Source organism: Kluyveromyces lactis, assembly GCF_000002515.2.
Source record: "Kluyveromyces lactis strain NRRL Y-1140 chromosome E complete sequence".
Lineage (NCBI taxonomy): Eukaryota > Fungi > Ascomycota > Saccharomycetes > Saccharomycetales > Saccharomycetaceae > Kluyveromyces > Kluyveromyces lactis.
The window spans coordinates 2,081,923-2,098,324 of record NC_006041.1 but is presented as its reverse complement, the minus strand read 5'-3'; the positions used below and the strand labels follow the sequence as shown (position 1 = coordinate 2,098,324).

At 39.7% G+C, this 16,402-nt stretch overlaps 8 protein-coding genes across 8 annotated transcripts; 3 read left to right on the top strand and 5 right to left on the bottom strand.

Annotated features, from left to right (window-relative positions):
* Nucleotides 1-407: 407 nt before the first annotated feature.
* Nucleotides 408-1,121, bottom strand: ATP4 (F1F0 ATP synthase subunit 4; the record flags this gene model as incomplete). The annotated part of the gene is made up of 1 exon (XM_455015.1): nucleotides 408-1,121. One exon carries the CDS (start codon nucleotides 1,119-1,121, stop codon nucleotides 408-410), a length of 714 nt encoding a protein of 237 aa, XP_455015.1.
* A 704-nt stretch (nucleotides 1,122-1,825) lies between these two features.
* MSI1 (Msi1p) lies at nucleotides 1,826-3,079 on the bottom strand (the record flags this gene model as incomplete). Its single annotated transcript, XM_455014.1, has 1 exon — nucleotides 1,826-3,079. One exon carries the CDS (start codon nucleotides 3,077-3,079, stop codon nucleotides 1,826-1,828), a length of 1,254 nt encoding a protein of 417 aa, XP_455014.1.
* Nucleotides 3,080-3,414: 335 nt separating this feature from the next.
* PGI1 (glucose-6-phosphate isomerase) lies at nucleotides 3,415-5,082 on the bottom strand (the record flags this gene model as incomplete). The annotated part of the gene is made up of 1 exon (XM_455013.1): nucleotides 3,415-5,082. One exon carries the CDS (start codon nucleotides 5,080-5,082, stop codon nucleotides 3,415-3,417), a length of 1,668 nt encoding a protein of 555 aa, XP_455013.1.
* Nucleotides 5,083-5,618: 536 nt separating this feature from the next.
* On the bottom strand, nucleotides 5,619-6,014 carry KLLA0_E23497g (DUF5315 domain-containing protein; the record flags this gene model as incomplete). Its single annotated transcript, XM_455012.1, has 1 exon — nucleotides 5,619-6,014. One exon carries the CDS (start codon nucleotides 6,012-6,014, stop codon nucleotides 5,619-5,621), a length of 396 nt encoding a protein of 131 aa, XP_455012.1.
* A 308-nt stretch (nucleotides 6,015-6,322) lies between these two features.
* On the top strand, nucleotides 6,323-7,141 carry GPI2 (phosphatidylinositol N-acetylglucosaminyltransferase; the record flags this gene model as incomplete). The annotated part of the gene is made up of 1 exon (XM_455011.1): nucleotides 6,323-7,141. One exon carries the CDS (start codon nucleotides 6,323-6,325, stop codon nucleotides 7,139-7,141), a length of 819 nt encoding a protein of 272 aa, XP_455011.1.
* A 187-nt stretch (nucleotides 7,142-7,328) lies between these two features.
* Nucleotides 7,329-9,809, bottom strand: TAF5 (chromatin modification protein; the record flags this gene model as incomplete). The annotated part of the gene is made up of 1 exon (XM_455010.1): nucleotides 7,329-9,809. The coding sequence occupies one exon, from the start codon at nucleotides 9,807-9,809 to the stop codon at nucleotides 7,329-7,331; it is 2,481 nt and encodes an 826-aa protein (XP_455010.1).
* A 1,708-nt stretch (nucleotides 9,810-11,517) lies between these two features.
* Nucleotides 11,518-13,821, top strand: GCR1 (transcription regulator GCR1; the record flags this gene model as incomplete). The annotated part of the gene is made up of 1 exon (XM_455009.1): nucleotides 11,518-13,821. One exon carries the CDS (start codon nucleotides 11,518-11,520, stop codon nucleotides 13,819-13,821), a length of 2,304 nt encoding a protein of 767 aa, XP_455009.1.
* Nucleotides 13,822-14,218: 397 nt separating this feature from the next.
* On the top strand, nucleotides 14,219-16,210 carry YTA6 (putative AAA family ATPase YTA6; the record flags this gene model as incomplete). Its single annotated transcript, XM_455008.1, has 1 exon — nucleotides 14,219-16,210. The coding sequence occupies one exon, from the start codon at nucleotides 14,219-14,221 to the stop codon at nucleotides 16,208-16,210; it is 1,992 nt and encodes a 663-aa protein (XP_455008.1).
* Nucleotides 16,211-16,402: the final 192 nt, after the last annotated feature.

Here is a 16,402-nt window from a genome sequence, read left to right as displayed (position 1 = left end):
AGAAGAGAAAAAGGGATAATAATGTGATTGTGGTTTGATGATGACAATGTTGATATTGATCTGTAGATTTGATGTTAAATTTATTGTAAAAGTGTATTTTTATTGCAGTTATTTTTTTGTTTAAATCTTTGGAATATCTAGTTTCATAAAGGGGCCCATTAGTTTGAATATGAAGCACGCATAGAGCCAGCAATTGCCTTCAAAAAAGCCATTATAATCATGTCAAAAGTATCGAAAAGACATGACAAATGTAAAGTGGTCTTTTATTTCTTAATTTGCGGCTAACATTATTCAAAAAGTCATTGTACGTTGTGGTTTTTAGTTTGGTTGTTGTAAATATATTGAAAAGAAGTTAAGAAAAACACGGTGCTCTTCTAAAACAGGGAGAGACAATATGTAAATCAAACTTATTTCAAGTTAGCCAACAACTTTTCCACGTCAGCAACGGATTGTTGCAAGACCTTTTCTTGGAACTTAGGGTTACCCAATTCACTTTGAACCTTGGCGACAACGGAGTCAGCGATTTGTTGTTGTTGTAATTGACGAACAGAGGCTTCGTATCTGACCCATGAGTCCAATACAGACTTGGCTTCAGCAGCCAAGTCAACTTGTTGCTTCAATTCGAAAGCTTCAGCTTCTAACTTGACAGTTTCCTTGGAAACATCGAACAAAACCTTGGTAGTATCAGAAACGTTCTTCAATTCAGAAACGGATTCGATTCTTTCCTTGACAGCATCAACATGCTTGGTTCTGGAGGAGTTCAAGATGCTGCTGACTTGCTTAACTCTGTTTTCAGCGAATTCGTTGTAAGCTGGAGCCAAGAACTTGATACCAGCCAACACAACACCGGTGAAAGTAGCAACCAAGATGGTTTCTTCGTTCAAAACGTACAATTGGTTAGAGATAGCATACACGGCAGCGGCAGCACTGGTGGCCAAGATACCAGTCTTGGACAAAGCAGTGTTACCTGGCAAAGCATCCAAGATTGAAGAAGCCTTGGCCTTTGGATCTTGTGGTGATGGGGTAGACATGTAACGAACAGCAGCAATTGGGGCTTGGCGAGAGCACAAGCCGGCAACAACTGGTCTAGCGGAAGCCTTCAAAGTCAAAGCACGGAACATATTTGATATATCAGTTTTGGATCTCCTTTTCGGTTCTGTTTGTCAATCAATTTAACTCAAGTTCGCACCTTTCTCCTAAAGCTCTTTGGTGAAACTGGAACGGCAAATTAAAAGTAGATAAGGATCTAAATGAAAGGGCAGTCAATCAGCTAGTCGAAATAAAACTCAAAATGAACTACAATTCAAGAATAACACAAACGTATGTCTATAACTTCTAACTAATTAAAGGTCAGTTAATTGGATTTCGATGTGTGAAAAGTGTAGGTATTTCCAAATCCTAAAAGTTTCGCCAAAAGTTGAAAGAGAAAATTTTGTTTTCCCTCGAATTGGCCTGGCTGCTGGAAAATAAAAAATGGGCTATACGTAGTGGAAAGTATTGGCATAAAGTAGTATACAACTATAAAACATACAACAGTTGCTGATGGCGTATCTTGTGCAACTAGTATAGAGTTGAAACATGGTAGATTGGCATATCCTTTGTATACCTGTTTGCATAGAAGAGTTGTAGAGAGTTGTAGAGAGTTGTAAAGAGTGGCATCTCGTACCCGGTGATTTGGTCCATGTTCAGTGCTATGATTGGTTATAGGTCACGTGAAAGGAATTCAAGGAAGAGTAACGTGTTTCTTGTGTCGTGCGACACATTTATTATATGCGAATAAACAATACCGATACATGTATATATCGACGACATGTTCCAGTTTAATCTACAATTGTTCTACTAAGTTTGCTGCTGGCTTCCAGATATGAATTGAATTGTCGTTCGATACACTGCACATGGTCCATGGATCATGTTGTGACCATGAAATGTCGTTGACTCCGAGCATGTGACCACCATGGACAAATAATAGCATGTTGTTTTCAGCGTTAGAGTCCTCTTGTTCACCTGATGCATCCCATATCTTCACTAATCCACTCTGTTGATCTGCAGTGGCCAGTATTTGCGGTATCTGAGGGTTCCATTGAATGGCAGAGATGGGATCCTGATCTCCATGTTCCCATTCCTTTATTGGCTCCTTGAAATCTCTTATGTCCCAGATCTTTAACTGGCCCTGAGAATCACCGGTACACAATATCATATCGTTCTTATAGTTAAACTCGATGGCATTGATTCCATCTGTATGTGTAGTACGGTGTAATGTGTCCATTTTCGTATCTTGTCTTATGTCTATCAGTCCAATGACGTTGGATTCTCCGCATGATGCTAAAATGGAAGTGTGGTTTACCATCCATGACACATCATTGACTCCATTCGCGTCCATCACACTCTCTCTTTCAGGTATTTCCATTCTCTGTTTCGACTTATCAAATTTAGTAAGATCCCATACTTTTACTTTCCCGTTACTTTGACATGTAGCTAAGGTACCCTCCAATTGGTAATTCCATGCAAGGGATAAACTCTCGTCCTGTTCATCGTCACCGTTATTTCTGCATTCGATTTCGAATTTCCTGCCTGTGGAAATCTTATTACCATGTTTCGTTCTATCAAATATGTACACTGATCCATTTGATGATGCAGTCCCAATTATATCGGGGTTCTGAGGCATGTACCGACATCTGTTGCAATCACCGTCAGGGTACGTTATTCGTACCTCTTCTTCTAATGTCTTGTCGTTCAGTTTCAATGAATTATCCAGTTTAAATTCCATTTCATCCATGTCGAAGTTATTGATGGAACTCCATTTCATATGATTCATGGTAGATATGGACCCGATGTAAATTGACTCATCCTGCGGAAGTTGCTGCGATGTGAATGAAGATAATAATATCCTTTGTTTGTCATTCGTAAGAGTACGGTCTGGGAAGAATTGGCAGGATAGAGATGGCCATTTCGATGTGTTTGTATTCAAATAGTCGTAGAGCAACTTTGTATTCTTCTTCCAATTGGTATACCTTTGCTGTACTTCATTAGAAATTCCAGAGCCCAGTTCTGGAGGTTCTTCTATAATCAACTCACTCATTGTTGCGTCCTCTATATGCTATGAGCTAGCTTGGTATTGTTATATCTTGTCACAATCTCGATGTCTGTACTCTCGCACTACATCACGCGTTGTTGAATCTTTTGGACGTGTATCATTTTTCATTTTCCTTAATGTAAATATGAAAAAAGAGATTGATTAAGTGAAAACAATTACTTCCAATGTAGTTGATATTCGTGACATTGTCGTATATAAGTCATTCATTGCACATAGCGTTTTGATAAAGAAGTTTATTTAGTTTGGTTGTACGTAAAGATGTGGAATTCTAAGTTCACTGCATATCTTAGGTGAAAAGGAAATTGCATCGCATTCTCACATTAGATCCATTCTTTAAATTGGTTGATCAAACCGTTGGTGGAACTGTCGTGAGAAGAAATCTTGTTATCAGTGGCCAATTCACTACCAATAACCTTAGCCAAAACCTTACCTAATTCAACACCCCATTGGTCAAATGAGTTGATGTTCCAGATAGCACCTTCGGTGAATGTAACGTGTTCGTAGTAAGCAATCAAAGCACCAAGGGTAGCTGGAGTAATCTTTTGAGCCAAGATGGAAGTGGTTGGTCTGTTACCAGAGAAGACCTTGTGAGGTACTAGACCACCAGTGGCACCTTCTGATTTGACCTGTTCTTCATCTTTACCGACCATCAATGCCTCAGCTTGAGCGAAGAAGTTAGATGCTAGCATTTTTTGATGTAGGTTGTTTTCAATTGGGTTATGAGATTGGGCTGCCAAGATGAAATCAGATGGAATCAATTTGGTACCTTGGTGAATCAATTGGAAGAAAGAATGTTGAGCATTGGTAGCTGGTTCACCGAACAAGATAGAACCAGTAGAGTAGTTTGCAAAAACATTACCTCTGGTGACGGACTTACCGTTGGATTCCATAGACAATTGTTGCAAATAAGCTGGGAATCTGTGCAAGTATTGATCGAATGGCGCAACCAAATGTGTTTGAGCATCGAAGAAGTTGTTGTACCAAACAGATAATAGACCACCCAACAATGGAATGTTGTCTTCCAATGGAGTTTCAACGAAATGCTTGTCTACTGCCTCAGCACCCTTCAAGAATGCTTCAAAGTTGTCGAAACCGATGTATAGAGCAACTGACAAACCAATAGCGGACCAAACAGAGTAACGACCACCGACCCAGTTTTCAAAACCGAACATGTTCTTTGTGTCGATACCGAACTTTTCAACTTCAGTAGCGTTAGTGGACAAAGCAGCAAAATGCTTGGAGATATGGGATTGGTCACCACCGTTCTTAGATAAGAACCAGTTCTTAGCACTAGTTGCGTTAGTGATAGTCTCAGCAGTGGTGAAAGTCTTGGATGCGATCAAGAACAAAGTGGTTTCATGGTCCAAATCCTTCAAAGTTTCAGCAATATGAGTACCGTCAATGTTAGAAACAAAGTGTACCTTCAAGTTGGTAGCATAATGTTTCAATGCTTCAGTCACCATAACTGGACCCAAATCTGAACCACCGATACCAATGTTGACAACATCGGTAATAGACTTACCGGTGTAACCCTTCCAAGCACCAGATCTGACTTCTTCGGTGAACTCCTTCATGTGTTGCAACACAGCGTCAACCTCTGGAGTGACGTTGGTACCATCAACGTACATTGGCTTCAAACTTCTGTTTCTCAAGGCAACGTGGTACACAGCACGTCCTTCAGTGAAGTTGATTGGTTCACCGTTGAACATGGCATCTCTCAATGAGGTGACCTTAGCTTCCTTAGCCAATTGGATCAAAGACTTCAAGATTTCATCGTCAACTAAGTTCTTGGAAAAATCAAACAAGATCTTTGAACCATCGTAATTGACAAACGTCTTGGCAAACTTTTCATAACGAGAATTGTCCTTAGCAAACTCGTCCTTAACATTTAGCTTTTTACCCTTTTGTTCGTACAAAGATTGCAATTGGTTCCAGGCTGGCAATTCAGTTGCCAACTTGAAGTCAGAGTAAGTGTTCTTAGAAGCCATTTCTGATATTTGTCTTTTTATTTCTGTTTTAGAATCTATCTTAACAGAACTTTAAAACCTTTTATTGTACTTTACGGTCAGTTAAAAGGTCACTTCAGAATTCAGCGATTAAACCCTAATCACAAATTCCTTTCTACGTGACTCAAGAATACAATCGAAATACCAATTGGAAGAAGCAATTGATCAAGAACCTTCACCAGAGAATATATATATATAAAGAATCCACGATTTAAGTTAACCATTTCCCTCAAATTCGCAGGTGATGGAAAATACCAAATCCTTTTTTTTCTCAACGTTCCTATTATTTTCCATACTACGTTCAATCATCAATTCGTATATCCCATCGTTATTCGGAACAACTTGTAATTTCTGTCAGCTTCCGCTTTTTTTATTTGTTTCGCACCATCCAGTAAACAAATAGTGAAAGGCACGTAGAAGAAACCGGTGGTCCTTGGAAACCTTAGCTTCCACTAATACTCAACAAAAAGTCAGGGTAATTGTGGCACGTGATTCATCACGTGATTTGAAGTATTTATTCAGTTATATCTCTCAATGGTATCTACGATATCATTGATGTGTTTCTGTTGTTCTTCAAGATTTCCTGGGGTCTCTGTTGATTGTCTCTTCATGTGCTGCATCAAGTTCGCATGCATCTGGCGTAAGCGGGTAATATCCTCTTCGAAATTATCCGGGAAAGTAAGGCCAGTATTGCCCTCTCTGGCCATTCTTTTCACATCATCTAGTGTATCTATATCTGTCCATATCCTATCCTTGTCATCCACTTTTGGTGTAGCATGTACGTCGTCTGGAACGGTATCCTTGGGTAAAGTTCTCGGTATGGCTTTAGAATCCGTAGGTCTTCGTTCATTGTTTGAAGATTGCCTGGTTACCTGATCAAACGAATTTGATGTCTCCCTGCTAGATTGATCCATTGGGTATATGTAGCAATGAGTTGAGCAGTAAGTTAGGCTATATCCTTTGTATCTTACTTGTGCGGGTGCTCCCGCTGGCTGTGCTGTGATATTAAGTTGTAATGGATTAGCTTTTTTACGTATCAATCTCTAATTTTAATGATTCGAAAAAGCTAGCGACGACTGTTGAACTGAAGTAACTTCCTGCACTCGCAGAGATTTATCGCGAGTATAGCGGCAAATCTCCAGGTTTCTTTTGTCCAGACTGTAGTGACTATATTGTGCTAGTCGTTTCCCGAATAACAAATTGTCTTCTCTTATAGTTGTTAATGGCTGCGGGGAAACAATGGAAACGGTTATTGTGGTTGAAACAGCCGTTCCCAGATACCTACACTGATCCAAGTTTCTACAAACAATGGGAGAAGTTGAAAATTGAACATGGGCATTTGAGGCCTCACTCCTCGTACAGGTCTGTTTTACTTGATCTCTTCCAGTTTTACCACATGATTATTAATACTATGTTACTCTATATTATATTTGCCTGGTTCTATCATTACAAATACAATCCGATTTTAATTGCTGCCTCAATTTCATCTGTTTCCTTAATAGTTGCCAACAAGAGGGTACCCTGGAAATCCACTATCATCATTATATTTGCAATGTTGACCTTATCTCCAGTGCTTAAATCTTTGTCCAAGACAACTTCGTCCGATTCCATCTGGACTCTATCTGCATGGTTCACAACCTTTTACATCATATCGATCTCCGCTCTTGAATCTAAAATCCTACCGACCAATATTCTACTCTCAAATGTGACCGTACTTTCTTCAAGATTAGATACCTCCACCCAAGTTTTCTGTTTCCTTTTGATATGTATCCAAATTAACATTCTACTGCCGACGATGGAAAAGTATTTCATAAAGAATAAGTTGAAATTCCTGCATATACTATGTGTTATTGCGACACATGGTACAGTCTACTATTTTATAACGAAGTTAATGGGTGTCGGGATCACGATACCTTTGGGAATATCATCTTTGTTACTATTATTTGGAATCCCTCATTACTATATCCACTGGGAAAGCTACTATTATAAAGGACATCCGATTTTACAGCAGTGGGACGCTGAAAAACCAATATTAGATTAGTTATTAGGATTCTGTTAACATTTACATTTCATTGACTGCATTGATATCAATGCACATAAAATATACGTACTCATTGTAAATAATATAAAGATAAAGCGCATTCTCTTTTTTTTTATTTATTACAATTGGACAACTACTAGATATGTCGAATAAACGACCCTTATCTGGCTGAGTAAAGTAATCGCATTTACTCAATAAATGCACCACCAGCCAAAACTAGGTTCGTTCTTGTGAATTTTACTTTGTGAATTGCTGTTTTCTTTGTATGGAACGAAGCCATCAAATCCTGAGTTGGTATTACTGCCCGCCTACGTCCGAATTCTTTGATATCGTTATTTACACTGAGTTCCATATCTCCTGAATACGTGTTGAATTGTTGTTCCGGCTCCATTCCAGGCTCGTTTGTAAACCTCTTTATATCCCAAACTCTAACACTTTGATCCGCACCACCTGTTACTAGACAGTTACCTTCTTTGTTAAAAGTTATGGAATAGATAGGATTCTTACCGTGACCCTTCATCTGTTTGATTCTTTTACCAGTACCAATATCCCATACGATAATTGTGCCATCCTCACTGCCCGTAGTTAACCACCTACCGTCAGGCGATACTTCAAGTGCGGTGACTGGTGATGTATGTCCCAAAAACAGTCTAACAGAATCACCTGTTTGAATATCCCACATACGGCACGTTTTGTCGCTGGAACCAGTGAAAACATAGCAACCATTTGGATGGAAAGTGCTACAATCCACGTCATTTAGATGACCTGAGAAAATTCTCAACGGATAGATATGATCACAAGACCATAGTCTAGCCGTTTGATCATGTGAAGCGGTGATGAAATAATGGCCAAGTGGAGAAAACTTGACGTACCATACTGGATGGTTATGGCCTTTGTAACACACTAGGCAAGTGAACGTATCTAAAGACCAAAGTCTGACAGTTTTATCTTCAGATGCGCTAAGTAAGTACCTGTTATCCGGGCTGAATGCAACGGAATAAACTGGTCCGCTGTGTCCTACCAAAGTAGCAGAGTTCGATTGGTCTTTAGCTTTGGATGGGAGGATCGACTGTAGCGGTGATCCATCAAGGTACCATACCTTAATTGTACTGTCTTGGAAACCAGCTGCAGTTAGTCTAGCATCATCACTAAATTCTACGCAAGTCATATTACCATTAGTGTTGTGGAAAGTGTACATACACACACTTGGTGCAGAAGTTTGTAGGTTTTTCAATTGGATGGAATCTCTACTCTCCCTTACTTTTTGAATTTCCATCTTTAGATCTAAAGTTGTTTTTACCGGTAGCGGCAACGAATCCTTTGCTGGTGATTCCATCATAGATCCAATTGAAGCCTCTGGTTTTTCTTCCTCGTCTTTATTCTTTGAGTCTCTTTTCTTTCTTTCAGCAGCCGATGATTCGACACTAAGTGTAGGAGTGCCTTTCTCTTCTGTATCTGCTGTTGCATCGACTTCTTCTCCACCCTCTTCAGCTTCAGGTTCCTTATTTTCATTTTCTTCCTTAACGGTGTTATCATCAGCTTTTTCAGTGCCCTCTGGTTTGTTCTGATTACCGTTCATTTCTCTATATTCCTCAACTAATGTCTTACCGACAGGTTTATCCTTATTCTCAGCTGCCTCTTGTTCATCTTTTTTCTGCAACTCAATCTCTACTTCCTTGGTGAACTCTTCGTCCTTTGGATACGGTCCTAACTTCACAGGTACCGAGTTATACGTATCAACATCAATATCACCGGTTGAGATATCTTTGATCCCGTCGGTGAGAATATCCTCAGATTTGACAACATCTACGATATTTGGATCCAAGTTTTGGTTTATGATGGAAATCAACAAAGATCCTCCCACACTTTCGTTTTCGTTCAAGAAATACAACAAAAGGTTCAAAGTAGTTCTTGAGATTGTGATCTTATATTTATTGGTTTGGAAACCTTGAGCCAACTCATTTTCCTTGATGTGATCTACTGAGTTGACACTGAATAATCGGTTAATTTCTGATCCATGAAGGGCTTTGTAATCGACAGAATACTTGTCAAAGAATCTTCTCGCTTGTAAGGGGTCCTTGATGACCAACTGTAAAAAAACGTAAATGAAAATCGGGTATATGATACGTGATAGCTCAGGTTTGTACAATTCTAAAGACGAATCGATCCAATTTTTCAACATTGAGTAAGCTCTAAAATAGTGCAAGGGTGTCACCTGTTGCGGTTTTATCAATTGGCCGTTGTTATCTCTTTTCAAGGGCATCGAAGGATTTGAAACAGGTTTTGCAGTGGTAGTACTTCCTGTAATCGCAGTGGCTGATGCAGACGAGGCAGGGATTGTGTTAGAAGCAGCAGCGTTTTTATTTGGAGGCGTCAAAGTACGTGACGATTCAGCACGAAGCATCTGTTCCGTTCTGTGATACCCCTTCTTATTCAAATATTCCAAAACGATGCGGTTCAAATCTGACGCTGAAAACCCCGGTTTAGAAGCTGCCGGTGCATTCCCACTGGCACCGCTACCGCCAGCATTGGCATTAGCGCTAGCATTTCCGGCCGCACTACTATTTCCATTGCCACTACTTCCGCCTGCACCGGGAGCCGTGGCTCCTGACGCTCCCCCAGCTGCATCGCCTGCCTTGTTTCCCTGTTGTTTGCCGTTCGAAGACATATTAAGCAAGCCGGAAACTGTGCTAAGAGGTTCTTCTCTTTCACGCTTTTTTTTTTTAAAAGGCTAAGCAAGTATACCTAGTTCCTTATTCAGCTTACTCCTAAGCTCAAGTACTGGTATAGTTCAAGCTTGCTAAGGCAATGATTTAGCAATCATTTGCTGTTTATTTGTTTACTTATTCATTCACATTTTTCAGTTTTATTTTTTTCCATATTCAACTTTCAACCTGGAAACTACTCTCAGACACAAAGTAACTGGCATTTAGAGATCTGAATTAAAGGTCACGTTTTACGGATTCAAGAATTATCTTTTCAGTACATCTCCGGGTAACAGGTTGAACAGCCCCGGAGTCCACAGCACGTTTTTAGACTTCGATTCGAACTTTATTTTAATTTTTACTCGCAGAACGCAGTTAAGCTACATATCTAGAGAACCCAGTATAAAATATATGTGTACAGAGAAACAGTGGGGAGAGGCTTTAAAGGGTCGGGAATTTTGCAGTGGCCTTGGGTGGGTAAATGAAGATCCCTATTTCACGATGCCAAAGCCATACCCCCCACAAATGACTTCCTTTTCGTTTTTCCATCCAGGGGTAGGAGTCCAGTAATTGGATCTGGATTCGTGTTTTTCAACTTCCAAAGAAGGGATGCTTATTTTGCGGGATGCCAGTTACCAATGTACATACTACGGGGGTACCTTCATTTGACGTGGCAATTGGAGGTAATGCGTGCCGCGTCTGTAATATAACAGAAATTATAAGTCACGTTGCCCTTATTTTACTATTTCGTTACCCGGTTCATGTAAAAATAATCCCATTGGGGTTCCACTAATGTCAGGAGACGAAGTTGAACAGCAATGAAACGGTGAAGTTGGGAAAAAAAACAAGAATTCAAGCACGAAAGTTGGAAAATTAAAGGAATTCGCCTTCTTCTCAGTTCTGATACTTGTCTTTCCATCGTCAAACGTTGCTCCATCTCATCGCAAGGCCCATCAGATACACTAGCAAACCGTTCTAAAACGCCAGCTGCTTCTTCTATAGAAAAGCCATACGCCGTTGAGTCACTGCGTGAGTGAATCAGTAGGTCTGTGAGTAGGATAATCTTTCCTATTGTACGTCGATTTAGATTTGCCAAAAAAGCGTTTGTTTCTAGTGCAGAAATCAGGGTATTTTTTCCTGCTTATTCAATTTCGGTGAACAAAGGCAACCAGGAAGATACAGAGTCAGCGGTGAGAAAGACATTGGACGAGGCATTCCAGTGGAAGATTTGATCTAAACAAGTTTGGCAAACCAATTATCGCCGTCCTTTTTTCTTTTCTCTGTTTTCTTTCCCTTTTGATATCTTTCCGGAAGCTGGAATCAGCTTTTAGTTTGAAACCATTCTGAGTTTTGAAGCTTTCTTACTGTTTCAGAACCATTAGGTAATCCTTCCCTTCGCGTTTCCAGGGAACGGGTGGGACGTTGTGCTCGAGTCAAAGGAGTGTTTGCCCCAGGTTTTCTGTACAATTGACTTAAGGATACCACTTTTTTTTTCTTGTTTCGGTTCGTGTTGTCACTTCCGCTTTTACCTTTAACAATCATATAAAGGAAGTTCGATTAACGGTTGGTGATTTCGTTTGACATTTTAAATTCCACGTTAGGGGAAAATTAATCCGGTTTAAGTTTGGTTTACATTTTCATTGTTTGTTATTTGTTATTTGGATTTTCGTGATGGATAAGGATAATTTGAATATCAATTTACAGGATTGGTTGAATGATCCGATGTTGGCAGCTCAGCTGAATCGAGCTCAATCTTCAACGCCGACAATTTTCAATGGTATGGATGATACAGCGAACGGATCTTCTGTTGTACAACAGAAAAGCGATCCGACAAAAACGCAACTTCAGTCTGTCGACAATGCTTCGGCATCAGAATTATCTAACTTTCTAATGAACTCTCGGCTTAATTTGGGGACGTTGATGAAATTTGTGTGTATAGAATTCTTCAAATGTAATAAGGACGAATTGGCCAATCTTAGGTTGCTAGATTTGACCCAGGATTCTACTTTCCCACAAACCTTGACGTTAAGAAACATGCAAACAGAGAACTCGCATTACAAGTTTTTCAATACAATAAATAGGGATAAATCTATCACTAGTTGTCCCGTATTCGCAATTGCGTTGTATTCTTTCATCACTTGGAAGCAGACAGCGATTTCATGGAAAAACTTCATGAATTTGCCGCTTATCTTTGATTCAAAAGATATAATCATGTTACAAGGGAACAACCAACTTCGGCTACCCGTATACACCAGTAACATGATACGGTCCACTGTGACGCCGAAAAAAGAGATGCTTAGTTTTGTGTTTCCCTGGTTGCCAGCTCTTGAGAGGGATTACTTAAACCACGACAGATCTAACTATATTCTTTTCTCCATCGTAGAGTTATTCTACTTTCTAGCGAAAATAGTTCTACAAGATTTTGCCTTCTTGCAGTGTACAGGACAACTACCGCATTTACAAGAATTGATTAAATCAGAACTAAGTTGGCAGTTCCTTGAATCAGACGATTGGAACTTGTTCAAAGATGAAATGCAACGTCAAATAGATAATGAACTACTTCAGATGGACTGCTTCAATTCTGTGTGTGGTAAAATTGAGGATAGATTCACAAAGCTCTCAAAGGATTTGGTAACAGAGAACGATAAATTGTCAAATGAGTTGCGCACAATGAAGTCCCAAATGGCATCGATGACTGCCGTGGTCAATCAAATTTTCCATACACAGAGACAACTGTTATCGTACCAGATACATAATCCTGCTAACAATATAACGAGTACCATGGCTAATTTTAACAGCCAGGCTATGAACTCAACAAACAATGTGACGAATAATGAAAACAATAATGTGAATTCCAATACAATGATTAATACCAGCAATAATACTATGATTCCAACCTCAAATACAAATCCAAATATTGCATACTCCGTCAACTATTCTAAGATGATGAATGATAAGAGACACATATATAACCAACCTATGAATTCTATCAAGAGAATGAAACTGGATGGGAAGGATATGTCGAACTTTGATAGCTCTTCAAGAAGATTATCTCAACCACAACCCCAATCCCCATTACAAATCGGTTCTCCATTGGAAGCATTGCTCTCGAAGCCAATCCCGTCTCCAAAAATCACTGTTTCTATGTTGAACAACTCAGTTGCATCCCCTCCTCCGAACCCGATGGCAATGTCACCTTTGCCATATATTTCAGAACCTATTGAATTGAATAACAATGGCAACAGTATATCTGATGGTGGTCAACGTAACGTAAACGTTGAACCTTCAAGCTCATTGAACCATGTGGAAAATGCGTCAAATGTTAGGTCAAATGCTCAGACTACATCGAAGATTAATTCATTGGGTAGCAATGAAAAGGATGAGCTCCGTAACGGAAACGATTCAGAAAATGAACCTAAGGTAATGACAAGGAATAATAGCAAAGGGAAAAGAACAGGAAATCCTAATATGGACATCAAATACAAGCTCTCTCGCGATAATAAAACAATCTGGGATTTATACAACGAATGGTATCATGGCCTAAACGGCAAACTGTCCATCAAGGAATTGATTGAGAAATACGGGTATAGAAGGTGGAAGGTAACAGAGGACTCTCATTTCTTTCCAACGAGACGTATCATCATCGACTATATCGAAACTGAAACTGACAGAAGTATTAATTTGAAGAGGTTTAATCTCAACAGTCCTCTACTAAAGGACAGAGACGCTGTTAGAAAACATATTGTGAAAGATTTAGAAACTTTCAGGGAAGAAAACGGCCTAACTTTGAATTCACTTTCTTTATATTTCAGAAACTACACTAGATGGGGCAAAGAAATATGTATATATGATAACTTCAAAGACTGGTCACTTGTTACCATGAATGAGGAAGAAAAGGTCAAATACTGCAAACGTAAGACATTGTCCTCAAAAGAAAATAGGGATGATAATTACTCGCAAGATGACAATGAGTGATTGATAAACATGAGATCTGAAAACAGACTCGGTTGTATTATAATATAGAGGTATATAATTCCAAATTTTTATTCTTACATGGGTTTAAGAAGGTCCTACCTCTGACAGGAATTCGTATCTGCATATGAGCTTTAGAGGTGTGAATTCTCGTAGTTTGGCGGGCTTCTAGTATATTATTATCCCTTTCCCGGTGTTGTTCTTATAAGTTTGGACTAATTCCCTTATTTTCCACCAAAATATCGCTTCAAAATTGAAACCTTCCAACATAGGAAAATAAGAGCAAATCGTCAACTTTGTCGTTGTTAAAGGGAACAACAGATAAAGAGGGTCTGGCGAAGTCAATTGTATAGAGAATCAGCACCATTAAAGACTAAATAAGGCTGACATACCGTGAGCGATGCCACACGACCACTTTATTGTCCCAAACAATGTTAGTCTAACCCAGGCGTTATCATTGTTGCACTCTATCGTCAGTATTCAATTAGATAACTGCAAAGAACAGAAAGCGAAGGGTAGCAAAGAGGAAACTGTTGATATATTATGTTCCATTCTATCATATCTTCGTGAGGGTTTGATATCGATAAAGAAGAAGTTCAATGTGGTGCATTATGGTGATTTGAAGGACCCTAATGTGGTTACAAAATATGCCGATGTTAGAATTTTAGGCCAAGAGATCAAAGACATGTGCGCAGAGTTAGAGAGCAAGTCACAAGATAAGCGAGATCCAGACTGGCGATCGAAATTGAAGATGAAATTCATCAAGAGTAACGTCAAACAGGATCAAGAAAGGGCGTTGAAAGAAAAGGAACAAGTTGAGAAATTGAAACAAGAAAGAGATAGAATTCAACGAGAAGAGAAGGACAAAGAAGCAAGACTGCTGAAGAAGAAGGAACAAGAGATAGAGAAGCAGGTAAGAAAAGACGTTCAGGAAGAGCTAAGGAAAACCAAACTGAAGTCCACCGATACCGCTGAAAGAAATGTGCATGAAACAATGATGCCGCCTACAAGAAGATCAATGGATCAATTGACTAGGAAGGCTGAGACGTTCGGTAGAAGAAGCCTGGATGGATTTGGAAGACGAAAGTCATATCAGAATGAGGTGAGAACTGTGAGTGCCTCCTCCCCAAATGTCAATCAGGCAGCCTTGTTGGCTTGGAGTGGACAATCCAGCCAAAAAGTAGCACAATCAAAACCAAAAGCTAAACAGACATTTGTGTATACGAAGCCTACTGTACGGAGACCTGTTATTAAGAGTCCTGTAAGAACATCTCCAAGAATTCCCGTTGAGGTTGCATTTGAGACACCGATCATTGATAGAGAAAGAATCAGGTCACCTGTCTCGAGGTCGGTCCCTCACAGTAGATCCACGTCTGTTGATAGAAAAGGTGGACAAGATTTATCACTGGAAAAGTCTGAAAAAGCCCTGACACCACTTGAAAAGAAATTGGCACATATCATGGATAATTTAGAAGGTGTTGACGAGAATTCATGCCTGCACATCATTAATGATATATTGATCGCTGATGAGAAAGTATATTGGGATGACATCTCAGGGCTTAACACAACGAAAAGCGCGTTGAAGGAAACTGTCGTGTATCCTTTCTTGAGACCTGATCTTTTCCAAGGTTTGAGGGAACCTGTATCAGGAATATTGCTCTTCGGACCACCTGGTACTGGTAAGACTATGATTGCCAAGGCTGTGGCAACGGAATCCAAATCAACGTTCTTTAGTATCAGTGCATCCTCAGTACTTTCAAAATTTTTGGGTGAATCCGAGAAACTTGTACGTGCACTTTTCTACCTATCCAAGAAACTAGCTCCTTCTATCATCTTCGTCGATGAGATAGACTCTTTGCTTACGACAAGAAGCGATAACGAGAACGAGTCCTCAAGAAGAATTAAAACAGAATTTTTGATTAGGTGGTCATCGTTAACCAGCGCTACCGCATCTGAAAAATCCGAAGAACAGATGGACAGCTCCAGAGTACTAGTCCTTGCAGCAACAAACACACCCTGGGACCTTGACGAAGCTGCCAGAAGAAGATTCTCAAAGAGAATATACATCCCATTACCCGACTACGAAACAAGGCATTACCATTTGAAAAGACTCATGGCAGTACAAAGAAACCAACTCACAGAATCAGACTTCAACGAAATCGCCAGACTTACAGAAGGGTATTCGGGCTCTGATCTAACGTCTTTGGCGAAGGATGCAGCAATGGAACCCATAAGAGACCTCGGGGAAACACTAATAAATGCAAACCTCGAGTTAGTTCGAGGCGTTACTTTACAGGATTTCGAAAGCGCAATGACAAGAGTGAAAAGAAGTGTCTCGACACAATCACTACTTAGGTTCGAGCAGTGGGCGCTCACATACGGAAGCACTTAATTGAAGATCTATCGCAGAGTTTTTGACATCGTCGTTTCCCCAGATTTAATTCTTCTTATTCCGGTGCCAATAGCGTCATTGAGCATTTTTATGTATTCTTCTATGCCCCAGGAACAATTTTTCATTTTTCATTTTTCATTTCTCTGGTAGTAGAAATCAATAACGAATTTTTATAGTTTAAGGAAAAGACAT